General features: G+C 41.5%; 1 protein-coding gene across 1 annotated transcript in view; it reads right to left on the reverse strand.

The window, feature by feature from the left end:
- SCAI (suppressor of cancer cell invasion) overlaps nt 1-15,217 on the reverse strand; it is a gene marked incomplete at its 5' end in the record, with an annotated part of 114,169 nt that overhangs the window by 49,078 nt on the left and 49,874 nt on the right. Inside the window, 4 exon segments of the mRNA XM_011988698.1 lie at nt 5,020-5,119; nt 7,132-7,210; nt 8,295-8,396; nt 8,656-8,757. Of these exon segments, the coding sequence (XP_011844088.1) occupies nt 5,020-5,119; nt 7,132-7,210; nt 8,295-8,396; nt 8,656-8,757 (383 nt within the window).

Below are 15,217 nucleotides of genomic sequence, written 5' to 3' on the forward strand. Positions count from 1 at the left end.
TTTTTTTTTTTTAAGACACCGTCTTGCTCTGTGGCCCAGGCAGCAGTACAGTGGTATGGTGCAATCTCAGCTCACTGCAACCTCCATGTCCCAGGCTCAGGTGATCCTCCCACCTCAGCCTCCTGAGTAGCTGGGACTGCAGGCATGCACCAACACACCCAGCAAATTTTTCTATTTTTAGTAGAGATGGGGTTTCTCCATGTTGCCCAGGTTGGTCTCAAACTCCTGAGCTCAAGCAATCTGCCCACGTCAGTTTCCCAAAGTGCTAGGATTATGGACATGAGTCACTGCGCCCAGCTACTTTTTACCATATGTTTCCTCTGAACATTTGCATCAAGGGCTTGTTAAACATGCGGGGGCTTGTTAAACATGCAGTTTCACTGGCCCACAGAAGAGCTATTGAACCCAAAGGCTGAAGTCCAGTAACATGCATGTGAGAGCCAATGAGCAAGGTCAGAATTTTGGTGTGCGTGTTCTCTTTCCAAGGACTGAGTACACCATGTGCGTATGTGGATAGATACTAAAGTAAGTGTAAATTTATAAATGTTTCACTGAGCAATATCATCAAACGTCACTATAGTTCAAATAAAAGTTTTTCTTTTATTGACAAAAATTGTATATATTGAAGGTATACAATGTGATGACTTGTTAACATATACATGTATAGTGATTACCATGATCAAATTAATCAACACTTCCATTCCCACAGTTACCGTTTTTGTGTGTGTGGGCGGCAGGAGGCAGGGGAGTGGGCAGAGAGAACACATAAGCTTTGCCCTTTCAGAAAATTTCCAGTAAACAACAATTTTTGTTATTGTTGTTGTTGTTGTTTGAGATGAGGTCTCACTTTGTCACTAAGGCTAGAGTGCAGTGGCAAGATCATAGCTCACTGCAGCCTCGATCTCCCAGGCTCCACTGTTACGCCTGCCTCAGTCTCCCAAGTAGCTGGGACCATGGGCATGCACCTCAACGCCTGACTCGTTTTTTAAATTTTTAGTAGAGACAAGATCCTGTTATGTTGCCAAGGCTGGTCTTGAATACCTGAACTCAAGCAATCTTCCCATCTCAGCCTCCCAAAGTGCTGGGATTACAGGAATGAGCCACCACACTCGGTCCAACAATACAGTATTTTAATTTATTATTTATTGATTTATTTATTTTGAGATGGAGTCTTGCTCTGTCGCACAGACTGGAGTGCAGTGGCATAATCTCGGCTCACCACAACCTCCGCCTCCCAGGTTTAGGCAATTCTCCTGCCTCAGCCTCCCAAGTAGGTGGGATTACAGGTACGTCCCACCACACCCAGCTAATTTTTTGTATTTTTAGTAGACACAGGATTTCACCATTTTGCCAGGCTGGTCTCAAACTCCTGACCTCAGGTGATCTGCCCACCACGGCCTCCCAAAGTGCTGGGATTACAGGCCTGAGCCACCGCACGCAGCCAATATAGTATTTTTAATTATCATCACCATGCTGTACTTTAAATGTTGTTTAATCTTACAACTCAAGATGTTGCACACTTTAACCAACATCTCCCTATTTTCTCCAACCCTTACCTCCTCACAACTACCGTTGCACTCTGCTTCTGAGTGCAGCTCTTTTAGCTCCCACATGTAAGTGATCATGTAGTACAGGTTCAGTGTTTCTAATCTGAAAATCCAAAATGAAGAATGCTACAAAATCCAAAAGGTTTTGAGAACCAACATGATGCCACAAGTAGAAAATTCCACACCTGACCTCACATGATGGATCATAGTCATGCAGGTGCACAACACACAGTTTATCCAGGATCTCAAAGGGAAAAATAAAATTACTTTCAGGCAATGTGCAAGAGGTGTATATGAAACAAATGAATTTTATGGGTCCCATCCCTAAGGCACCTTACTATCTATATGCAAATATTCCAAAATCTGGAAAAATCCAAAACCCGAAACACTTCCGGTCCCACACATTTCAGATAAGGGATATTCAATATGTATTAGAAACGAAGTTTTAGACCAGTCCTGTTTTCTTTATAAGCAGATTGTTCTCAGCTAGAGAAATTCTAGAGCAAATAATGGCCCAAGCAACAAAGTTGTTATGCTTAGAAAAAGAACGAACTCCAGGCACAGTGGCTCATGCCTATATTGCCAGCACTTTGGGAGGCCGAAGCAGGCGTATCACTTGAGTTCAGGAGTTCAAGACCAGCCTGGCCAACATGGTGAAACCCCATCTCTACCAAAAATACAAAAACTAGCCAAGCATGGTGGCAAGTGCCTGTTATCCCAGCTACTCGGGAGGCTGAGGCAGGAGAATCACTTGAACTTGGAAGGTAGAGGTTGCAGTGAGCCAGGACAGTGCCACTGTACTCCAGCCTGGGTGGCAGAGTGAAACTCTGTCTCAAAAAAAAAAAAAAAAAAAAAGGAAAAAGAAAGAACTTTTGTAGATGAAATTCTATTTGTTTTTGTACTTTTTGCATTTTTTAAAAAATAATTTTTTAAGTTTTTGTAGAGACAGAGTCTCACTATGTTGCATGGTCTCAAACTCCTGGGTTCAAGTGATTCTTCTACCTCAGCCTCCTAAGATGTTGGGATCACAGGCGTGAGCCACTGCTCCTGGCCTGAAGTTCTATTTGTAATCACGTAACAACATTCATTTGTGCTATATTAAACCAACAAAATCTTACATTAAAAAATTCAGGCCTGGGCCGGGCACTGTGGCTGACACCTATAAGACCAGCACTTCAGGAGGCTGAGGCAGGCGGATCATGAGGTCAGGAGACTGAGACCATCCTGACTAACACGGTGAAATCCCGTCTATACTAAAATTACAAAAAAATTAGCCGGGCGTGCTGGCAGGCACCTGTAGTCCCAGCTACTCTGGAGGCTGAGGCAGGAGAATGGAGAGAACACGGGAGGTGGAGCTTGCAGTGAGCCAAGATGGAGCCACTGCACTCCAGCCTGGTCAACAGAGCAAGACTCCGTCTCAAAGAAGAAAAAAAAAAATTCAGGCCCAGCATGGTGGCTCCGGCCTGTAATCCCAGCACTTTGGGAGGCTGAGAATAAGGTCAGGAGTTCGACACCAGATGGGCCAACATGGTGAAATCTCATCTCTATGAAAAATTAAAAAATTAGCCAGGTGTGGTGGTGGCCACCTGTAATCTCAGCTACTTGTGAGGCTGAGGCAGGAGAATGGCTTGACTCTGGGAGATGGAGGTTCCAGTGAGCCAAGATCGTGCCACTGCACTCTAGCCTGGGCGACAGAGCAAGACTCCATCTCAAAAAAAAAAAAAAAAAAAAAATTCAGTACTAGAGGTTGGGAAGGGTAGAGGAAGGGAGGGACAGGGAAGAGATTTGTTAAAGAATAAAAAATTACAGCTAGATAGAAGGATTATGTTCTAGAGTTCTACACCACTGTAGCATGACTATAGCTAATAATGTTATATAGTTTTTATTTTCTTTTGTTTTTTTGGCATGGAGTCTCACTCTGTCACTCAGACTGGAGCACAATGTCAGCTCACTGCAGCCTCGATCTAATGCATTCAAGTGATTCTCCTGCCTCGGCCTCCTGAGTAGGTAGGACCACAGGCGCAAGCCACCACACCTGGCTGATTTTCGTAATTTTAGTATAGACAGGATTTCATGTTGGCCCAGCTGGTCTCAAACCCCTGACCTCAAGTGATCCACCCATCTCGGCCTCCCAAAGTGTTGGGATTACAGGCGTGAGCCACCGCTACCAGCCTATATTATAGTTTTAAATAGCTAGAACAAAGATATTAAATGTTTCCAACACAAAGAATGGATGTTTGAGATGATGAGTATGCTAATTACTCTGATCTGATCATGATACATTGTAACTATAGAAACATGATTATGTACCCTAGGAATATTTACAATGATTATTTTTCAATTAAAAAAATAAAATTTAAAAAAATGTGGCAGGGTGTGGTGGTTCACGCCTATAATCCCAGCACTTTGGGAGGCCGAGGCAGGTGGATCACAAGGTCAGGAGTTCAAGACCAGTCTGATTAACATGGTGAAAAATATAAAAATTAGCTGAGTGTGGTGGCCGACACCTGTAATCCCAGCTACTCAGGAGGCTGAGGCAGGAGAATCGCTTGACCCCGGGTGGCAGAGGTTGCAGTGAGCCAAGATCCTGCCACTGCACTCCAGCCTGGGTGACAGAACAAGATTCCATCTCAAAAAAAGAAAAAAAAAAAAAAAAGTTTGGGCCAAACACAGTGGCTCACACTTGTAATCCTAGTACTTTGGGAGGCTTAAGTGGGAGGATCACTTAAGGCTAGGAAATCAAAACTGACCTGCGTGACAGAGCAAGACTATCTCTAAAGAAAAAAATTTGTTTAAAAGTTCGTATTGGGCCGGGCGCGGTGGCTCAGCCTGTAATCCCAGCACTTTGGGAGGCCGAAGTGGGCGGATCACGAGGTCAGGAGATCGAGACCATCCTGGCTAACACAGTGAAACCCCATCTCTACTAAAAATACAAGAAATTAGCTGGGCGTGGTGGCGGGCGCCTATAGTCCCAGTTACTGAGGAGGCTGAGGCAGGAGAATGGCGTGAACCCTGGAGGCAGAGCTGGCAGTGAGCCGAGATCGTGCCACTGCACTCCAGCCTGGGCGACAGAGTGAGACTCTGTCCTCAAAAAAAAAAAAAAAAAAAAGTTCGTATTGATTTTACACGTATCATGTCCTGACATATTTATTTATGTATATATATACTGTCTCCAACTAGAATGCAATTTTGTTCGCTGACATATCCCTAGTGACTAAACAGTGTGTAACATACAACAGATACTCAATAAAATATTTATTCAATGAATATCAACCAAAAGTTCTAATTTCCTAGGATAGACAGAGCCTGAATTATTGCTGGAATCCAAATAAGTGTTTCCGGTCTGTCCCAAAATATTAGTCTAAGGAAATCATTCTAGTACTAGAAAAAACTCCCTGTTTTACTTAATATTTTTTATACTTGCAGACAGAGGTATGATTTTTATAATAAGAGGAGACACCAGAATACATACCAGTGCATTTCCTTGTGGGACTGATTTCGTTTGTGGATAGCATCTCCATTAATAATATCCCGGTTACTATTAGTAAGTACACCTCCAAAATCATAAGGACCTATAAAAACAAAGGGAAGAATCCTAGACTTCAGTTGAAGACTAACACTGACCTGATGTTCAAATACAAAGGTACCGTGTGAATCTCTCATTGATTCAAGGGAAGACAATTACACAACATTTAAATTATTTTAAAATTTAACATTTTAATTTAATGAAGTATTTAAATGACTTCAGTATGTTGTCAGTTTCAACATTTTCAAAAACATTTGATTATTCAGCAGTTCTTCAAACAATATAATGAGAAACAAAACAAGAATCTATGGCATCATTATTCTAAGTAATAAAAGGAACGGAGATCTGGGATGTTCAAAATGACCTTTACATTTCAAGCAAACTTAAAATCTCAGGTTTAACACTATTATTTTAAAAGGAAGTTGGTTGGACATGGTTGCTCATGCCTGTAATCCCAGCACTCTGGGAGGCTGAGGCAGGAGGATTGCATGAGGCCAGGAGTTCCAGACCAGCCTGGGCAATATAGTGAGACCCTGTCTCTACGAAAAAATTTTTCAAATTAGCTGAGCATAGTGGTAGGTGCCCGTATTCCCAGCTACTCAGGAGGCTGAGGCAGAAGGATCACTTGAGCCAGGGAGTTTGAGGCTGCAGTGAGCTATGATCACACCACTGCACTCCAGCCTGGATGACAGAGTGAAACCCTGTCTCAGAAAAAAAAAAGGAAGTTGCAGAATAAAATAATCTCTTTTTTTAAAGAATGAAATCTTAATCTCATAAGTAAATACAATTTTAAATGAGCCACTAACTGTAAAATTTAGGAAAATATTTGAATAGAATTTGAAAATTCTCATTCACAAAAACTTCACCTGTAAGAATGTATTGCCAGATTTCAGCATGCAAAAAATCCATTATTATCACTATCATATCAAGCACTTTAGTTATGGTTCTGAGGTTAGCCTTTTCCCACTAAATTCATACGAATTAGCTAAACTCCTGTCTAAATGGAACAGCAACTGTGGGATGTTCAGATAATCTCTCTCAAAGGACCTATCAAAGTACGATAACCTATCATACTTTGAAAAAAGCAAAAAAGTCAATATGTTAAGCAGAGACCCAGAAAATTGATTTAACAGTATATGACATAAAGATAATTATAAATAAAAGTACTATCACAAAAAACTAGTTTTTTACGTTACTTTTAATGTTGTATTATATTTCATTTCTTAAAAAAATCACTGCAATGAAAAGACTAAAGAGGTTTGTTTTGTTTTCATTTTAACATTTTAAGAGAATCTGTAGGTCATGCAAGGAAGATGGCAAGGACATGCATTTTATAAAGGAATGCAAATTTCAACAAACAAATGAAGAGGAAAATGTTAAGGATGTTAAGATTTTTTTTTTTTTTTTTTTTTTTTGCCTAGGCAAAGATTTAATTATCTTATTTACATCCAAGTTACTTATCTATTCTGACCAATTTCTGGACTCATATGTTCTGGACAGTTTTAAGTTTTTATTCTGAAACAGCATCCCGATATTCTACAGATTGAATTCATAAAACAAAATCAAGGACAGAAAACAAAATCATGACAAGGGCTTGAACTTTCACAGTTACAAAAGTACACTGATTTCTACAAAGACTTTCAGCCATCATGTAGCCATTGACCGGATTCCCCAATACACTGAAAGCTCAGAAAAATTCAAAGATGTGAAATACATCATTAGGCTTGGTTATTCCATCATCCTTTTCAACTTTGAAACATCAAACTCCTTATGTATATCTAAATGGATTTACATATTATGCTTTTGATAAATTTGATAGTGAAGCATGCATTTAATATATGAATTTTCTGATGATTTATGGGCTTTGACATATAACATTTCAGAAAATACGACAGACTGGGGTATCTACAAAATTGCCAATCAACAAATAGACCAGGTTTCAAATTTGGAAGTCTGTCTGGAAAGCCTGAGATGGTCTGTGGGCTATGGGCCATCGTCTTGTAGAAAATAAAGAGAATTCAAGCCCTGCTCACAACAGGGAGCATTCCTTTATTGTACCTTCACTATCAGAACGACCTGTGGGGAAAACGCCAGTGGCCGACAGGTAAATCAGAAGCACACTATTGGCAGGCAGCTCCTGAAATTAAAGAAAATCACATACACAAAACAACAAACAGGGATAAACAACATGGTTTTATTTAAATTTCATGACATTTTAAAGTTCTGGAATAAATAAGAATGCACTGTTGTCTTTTCCAAGTGAAGAAATGCTCTTCTTGGTTCTGACTTTATATACAAACCAGAGACTCATTATTAATCTATAACTATTGTCAAAAGTTGTGAAGACATTCTCTGCTTCAAAAACCCCATGATTTAGAGAATATTCTCTGAAAACTTGAAAGGAGAAGTAAAGATCCTGACTATATGGCTAAAAGCCAAAGTCCCTTCTGTGGCTTTCTCTATGTAGACTTTGGGAAGAATTCTCCTATTTCTCATAATTCTTTCAGATGATCTAAATGTTTCGTAGAGCTCTTTGAGTATATAAGAAGCCTAGGCACTCTGCTTTTATTTTTCAGTTCTGCATTTTTTTTTTTTTTGAGACAGAATTTTGCTCTTGTTGCCCAGGCTGGAGTGCGATGGCATAATCTTGGCTCACCACAGCCTCCGCCTCCGGGGTTCAAGCGATTCTCCTGCCTCAGCCCCCCAAGTAGCTGGAATTACAGGCATGTGCCACCACGCCCAGCTAATTTTGTATTTTTTTAGTAGAGACGGGGTTTCTCCATGTTGGTCAGGCTGTTCTTGAACTCCTGACCTCAGGTGATCCACCCGGCTTGGCCTCCCAAAGTGCTGGGATTACAGGCATGAGCCACCACGCCTGGCCAGTTCTGCACTGTTACACCTAAAATCGTTGAGTAATAAAAAACTGGAGGAAGGAGAACTACTATTATCATTAATTAATGATGGGAATAATCACAACATCATAAGCAATTTTCATTCCAAAACAGCTATTTCACAGCTTACCAGAAGTTAAAAAAAAAAATAAAAGAAAGAAAGGAACAAAACAAAACAAAAATATCTATTATCAGGATCATTATTCTAAAGGCAGTTTTTCATTTTTATATTTTACCTAAACTCTTAAATATTTTTTCAAAAGAGTGACTCTTAGATTCTATTTAGGGCACACTTTCACCTTATAGTAAAAAGTACTGGATCACACATACCTTAAAAGATGCTGCTAAGAAAGTATATAGTTGGCTGAAGGTTGGTTTATAGAGAAGATACTTGTGGGGATTTTCTCGTCTAGTAGGCTTGTCAGCTGATTCCTATATGTACACACAGAAAACATTATACATATAAGCTGCATTTGACAAATGAATTATCAACGCCTATTTTCACTACCCCTTATCAAGTAAGTCTTATTTTCACTCAGTCTTACTATGATTATGCTTATCTATTTCTCCATGTCTCATCAAGTTAATTCTTTATTCAATAAGTTTGTAGTATCTGTTGAATAATCAGCATTCTATCAGGAGAGAAGCAGCCAGAGGGTTACCAAACTTGCAAATGTAAAGAAGAAATTACCTGCATTCCTGGTTTATTCATCTGGGAAGCTAAATTCATTGGTTCCCTTTCCAGAGCTTGTAACATCCGGAACATGTCAACAGTTAGTTCACTGAACTTAACCTGCAAGAAAAAAAACAAAACACAACCTAGCCTTAATGCAACACGCAGACTTTGAAGACTTTTATCACATTACTAATTGTGACTTTCACATGTACTTCAGGGCTTTGGGTACCTTTTTCTCTAATATTTCATTATGGAAATTTTCAAGCGATGGGAAGATTGGAAGAATTCTACAGTGACATCCATATGTTCATCATCTAGATCCTATAATAAGCATTTTTTTATATTTGCTTTATCACATACCTCTCCAGCCATATACATGTCTACTGATTAATAAACTTCCTCAGGTTTTGTTTTTTTAAGTAGTTACAGAAACACAGGGGGCAAAGCATGGTGGCTCACGTCTGTAATCCCAGAACTTTGGGAGGCTGAGGCAGGTGGATCACCTGAGGTCAGGAGTTCAAGACCAGCCTGGCCAACATGGTGAAACCCCATCTCTACTAAAAATACAAAAATTAGCCAGGCGTGGTGGTGAGCATGCCTGTAATCCCGGCTACCTGGGAGGCTGAGGCAGGTGGATCACCTGAGGTCAGGAGTTCAAGACCAGCCTGGCCAACATGGTGAAACCCCATCTCTACTAAAAATACAAAAATTAGCCAGGCGTGGTGGTGGATGCCTGTAATCCCAGCTACACAGGAGGCTGAGGCAGGAGAATCACTTGAACCCGAGAGGCGAGGTTGCAGTGAGCCGAGATCGTGCCATTGTATCCCAGCCTGGGTGAAACCCCTGTCTCAAAAACAAAAACAAAAACAAAACAAAACAAAAAAGCAGCAGCACAGAGACTATATTAGGTTCTACAAACATGTTAACTTCCAAAGACTGGTGGATGAATTCACATGTGTAGTAGTGTGCTATGTGAGGGGCAAGTTTTTCAGTAACACCACAAGGATCTCCAGCCCCAATTTTTTTTTTTTTTTTTTTGAGATAGTCTTGCTCTGTTGCCCTGGCTGGAGTGCAGTGGCATGATCTCAGCTTACTGCAACATCTGTCTCCTGTGTTTAAGCAATTCTCCTGCCTCAGCCTCTGGAGTAGCTGGGATTATAGGCATGTGCCACAACGCCTGGTTAATTTTTGTATTTTTAGTAGAGATGGGGTTTCACCATGTTGGCCAGGCTGGTCTCGAACTCCTGACCTCAGGTGATCCACCCACCTTGGCCTCCCAAAGTTCTGGGATTACAGGCGTGAGCCACCGCACCCAGCCTATGATCCATATTTTATAGTAATTTCTTCCATACGTTTTGGCCCTACACAATATTTAAGTCTGTATCCTTTTCCAATTTCAGTAATACTTATACAGAACTTCAGGAACATACATGGTAATAAAACAGATGAGAATTTTATAAAGTACCTGTTTCTATCAAATAAAAAAAGAGGAATTATTTGGTTAAGATGAGAACAAGTTTATGAAGATTACTAACTACGCTTTCAAACATTTAATTCATTTAATATACACGTGTGTATGTGTGTGTGTGTGTGTATGTGAGTTTCACACTGTCGCTCAGGCTGGAGTGCAATGGCATAACCTCGGCTCACTGCAACCTCCGCCTCCCAGGTTCTAGTGATTCTTCTGTCTCAGCCTCCTGAGTAGCTGGGATTACAGGCATATGCCACTACGCCCGGCTAATTTTGTATTTTTAGTAGAGATGGCGTTTCACCATGTTGGTCAGGCTGGTCTCGAACTCCTGACCTCAGATGACCCACCCGCCTCAGCTTCCCAAAGTGCTGGGATTACAGGCATGAGCCACCGCACCCAGCCAAGAGGCAGGGATTAAAGAAGGGGAAGAAGTTTAAGGAGATAAGTGGGTACTAATATCTTGTTTTCCTACAGTAAGGGTAGCATCTGGCTAAGAACTGGTTGGCTGGTTGGAAGATGGCCCCTCCCACACATACACCTATGCCCAAATAAAACTGGATGCACAAAAAGATATGGCCTCAGAGAACACTAGAAACAAATCTGCTCCAGAGACATAAACATGAAGGAAACTCTACCTTAGCTTTTGTTCTGAGAAGAGATCAATAAAAGTCTCCCCCAATAATTCATGGCCATATGCTGATTCTCATGCGGCCTGGGAATCTGAATTAACATTATTTGCATGGCTGAAAAATCTATAAGGTTTTTTACTTAAAGAGAACAAAAACTGATAATGCCCCCAAGTTTTGAGAGAAAAAGCAATGCATATCTTCATTGGAAGAAGGCATCCTCAATTCAGGTCTTAAAGAATTCTAGCTGATAGAATTACATCAAAGAAGACTCACAAACAAAAATTGTAAAACGCATGAAGAAAAAAGGCACCCCTGATTCAGTAAACAGAAACAGGATGATACAAACATCATACATAACATGCAAAAGTCTAGGTGTGGCAGCTCACACCTGTAATCCCAGTACTTTGGAAGGCTGAGGTGGGAGGATCATTTGAGGCCAGGAGTTCGAGACCAGCCAAGAGGCAGGGATTAAAGAAGGGGCAACACAATGAGATATGCACCCCCGACCCCCTGTCTCTTAAAAAAAAAGTTTGTTTCATATGCTTAAATAGAAGATGTAATTAAAATAATGATTAAGCCAATCAAAGGAATATATAGAAAATAACCTAATACATTCATTCGAGATGGAGTCTCACTCTGTTGCCCAGGCTGGAGTGCAGTGGTGCAATCTTGGCTCACTGCAACCTCTGCCTCCTGGGTTCAAGCGATTCTTCTGTCTCAGTCTCCCTAGTAGCTGGGACTACAGGCGTGCGCCACCATGCCCGGCTAAATTTTGTATTTTCAGTAGAGATGGGGTTTTGCCATATTGGTCAGGCTGGTCTTGAACTCCTGACCTCGTGATCCACCCACCTCAGCCTCCCAAAGTGCTGGGATTACAGGCGTGACCCACCACACCCAGCCTATACTTTTAAAAATAAGAAATACAATAAATGAAATGTAAAAACAGGCCAGGCGTGCTGGCTAGGGCCTGTAATCCCAGCACTTTGGGAGATCGAGGTGGGTGAATCACCTGAGGTCAGGAATATCGAGACCAGCCTGGCTAACAAGGAGAAACCCCATCTCTACCAACAAATACAAAAATTAGCTGGGTGTGTAGGGTGCACCTGTAGTCCTGGCTACTGGTGTGGTTGTGGTGGGAGAATCAATTGAACCAGGGAGACAGAAGTTGCAGTGAGCCAAGATCATGCCACTGCATCCCAGCCTGGGCGACAGAGCAAGAACCTGTCTCAAAAAAAGAAAAGAAAGAAAGATAATGCTGGGGGATTTAATTATAAGTAGTATGCAAGCAAATTATCAGATATATAATAACTATATATATTAATATGATAATTTTAAAAGTGAGAAACAAACAATAGAACAGACCAACACAGTTATAGTTAGTATAACTAGAGAGTGTAGTTAGCAGGAAAGGACTTTAAAATAACATACTAAGTGTGATCAACAAAATAGACATGGTAGAACAGAAATGAAGAAATAGGGAATTCTGCCAGAGAATTAAAATCTACTAAAAAATAAAAAAGGGCCAGGTGCAGTGGTTCAAGCCTATAATCCCAACATTTGAGAGGCCAGGGCAGGAGGATTGCTTGAGACCAGTTTGAGACCAGTCTTAGCAACACAGCCACACACCATCTCTATAAAACAAACATTTTTGGAAGGCTGAGGCAGAAAGATCACTTCAGCCTGGGAGTTCAAGGCTACAGTGAGCCCTGACGGTGCCACTGTACTCCCACCTGCATGACAGAGCCAGATACTGTCTCTAAAAAGAAAAAAAAAAATTTTAAGACACGGTTGGCCGGGCGTGGTGGCTCAAACCTGTAATCTCAGCACTTTGGGAGGCCGAGACGGGCAGATCACGAGGTCAGGAGATCGAGACCATCCTGGCTAATACAGTGAAACCCCATCTCTACTAAAAAATACAAAAAACTAGCCGGGTGACAAGGCGGGCGCCTGTAGTCCCAGCTACTTGGGAGGCTGAGGCAGGAGAATGGCGTAAACCCGGCAGGTGGAGCTTGCAGTGAGCTGAGATCCGGCCACTGCACTCCAGCCTGGGCGGCAGAGCAAGACTCTATCTCGGAAAAAAAAAAAAAAAAGACAGGGTCTGTTTCTGTCACCCAGACTGAAGTGTGTGGCACAATCATGGCTCACTGCAGCCTTGACCTCCTAGGCCCAAGTGATTCTTCCATCTCAGTCTCCCAGAGTTGGGACTAGAGGCACACGCCCGACACCCAACTAAGGTTTATTTTTTAGGTTTTTCTTTTTGAGATAGACTCTTACTCTGTCACCCAGGCTGGAGCACAGTGGCATGAATTTGTCTCACTGCAATCTCTGCCTCCAGGGTTCAAGCGATCCTCCTGCCTCAGTCTCCCAACTAGCTGGGATCACAAGCATGAGCCACCACTCATTAATTAGCCTGGCTAATTTTTGTATTTTTAGTAGAGACGGGGTTTTACCATGTTGGTCACGCTGGTCTCGAACTCCTAACCTCAAGTGATCCACCCGCCTCGTCTCCTAAAGTAATGGGATTACAGGCATGAGCCACTGCCTGGCCTGATATTTGTATTTTTTGTAGAAATGGGGTTTCATCACGCAGCCCAGGCTATGGAAAAAAAAATTAATCTATAAAGCAACAATCAAATGGAAAAATCCAGAACTAAGACAATATGTGAAATATGAAACTTAATATAAGGTTAAATAGCAGATTAAACATGTCAGAAGACAAGGTTAGTGAAATGAAAAAGAAGTCAACAGAAAACAGCCTAACTAAAACCTAGAGAGGAAAAAATGATGAAAAATACAGAAAAGAATATAACAGACACATATAGCACTGTGAAACGGTCTACAAACATGTAACTGAGTCCTAGAAGTGGAGGAGAGAAAGAATAGAAGGGAGACAGTATTCAGAGACATAATAACCATATTTCAAAACAGATGAAAGACAAACCCATAGATTCAAGAAACTCTGTGAACCTCAAGCAGGATAAATAAAGAAAACTGCACCTGAATATAGCACAGTAAAACTGCAAAGAATCAAAGCAAGTGAGAATATCTTAAAAACACACAGAGGAATGAAACATTTCCTTTAGTGGAATATAATATGTAACCAATAAATCTAACAGACAATTTGTCAACAGAAATGAGAGAAAAAGATAAATTAAATCTTCAAAGTACTGAAAAAAAAAATTATCAAACTCAAGTTGGAGATGTGCAATATACTGTCGGTAAGAGTTAAAAAAGAAATTAGAAAATACATTCAACTGAAAGAAAATAAAAAATATAAAATATTATAGAAGGAGCAGGATTGGAAAAAAATACGAAATATCAAAATATGTAGAATAAAATTCAAGTAATGGTGAAAGAGAATTTTACAGCTTTGGATTTTTATTTTATTTATTTATTTAGAGATGGAGTCTTCTTCTGTTGCCCAGGCTGCAGTGCAGTGGCGTAATCTTGGCTCACTGTGACCTCTGCCGCCCAGGTCCAAGCAATTCTCCTGCCTCAGCCTCCCAAGTAGCTGGAATTATAGGTGCATGCCACCATGCCCGACTAATATTTGTATTTTTAGTAGAGATGAGATTTTGCCATGTTGGCCAGGCTGGTCTAGAACTCCTGACCCTCAGGCGATCCGCCCCTCTTTGCCTCCCAAACTGCAAGAGCCACCACGCGCAAAGGCATGAGTCACCACACCCAGCCCAGGATTTTTATATTAGAAGAGGAAAAAGGGCATAGTGGCTCACACCTATAATTCCGACACTTTGGGAGGCCAAGCGGGGGGCAAATCACCTGAGGCCAGGAGTTCAAGACCAGCCTGGCCAACATGGCGAAACCCCGTATCTACTAAAAATACAAAAATTAGCTGGGTCACTGTGGTGGCACATGCCTGTAAACCCAGCTACTAGGGAGGCTGAGGCAGGAGAATCACTTGAATTCGGGAGCCAGAGGTGGCAGTGAGCCAAGATCACACTACTGCACTCCAGCCTCACGGACGGAGTAAGACTCTGTCTCAAAAATAAAAATAAAGTCAGTTGGCCAGGAGAGGTGGCTCACGCCTGTAATCCCAGCACTTTGGGAGGCCGAGGTGGGCAGATCACGAGGTCAGGAGATTGAGACCATTCCGGTTAACACGGTGAAACCCTGTCTCTACTAAAAATACAAAAAGTTAGCTGGGCGTGGTGGCGGGCGCCTGTAGTCCCAGCTACTAGGGAGGCTGAGGCAGAAGAATCGCTTGAATCCAGGAAGCGGAGGTTGCAGTGAGCTGAGATTGCACCACTGCACTCCAGCCTAGGAGACAGAGCAAGACTCTGTCTCAGTAAATAACTAACTAACTAACTAACTAAAGTCAGTTATCTAAGCAAATTAAATTCAAAATAGGAAGAAGGAAATAAAAATAAGAATCAGAGGCCGGGCGCGGTGGCTCAAGCCTGTAATCCCAGCACTGTGGGAGGCTGAGACGGGCGGATCACGAGGTCAGGAGATCGAG

This window comes from Mandrillus leucophaeus, unplaced genomic scaffold (assembly GCF_000951045.1).
Source record: "Mandrillus leucophaeus isolate KB7577 unplaced genomic scaffold, Mleu.le_1.0 Scaffold335, whole genome shotgun sequence".
NCBI lineage: Eukaryota > Metazoa > Chordata > Mammalia > Primates > Cercopithecidae > Mandrillus > Mandrillus leucophaeus.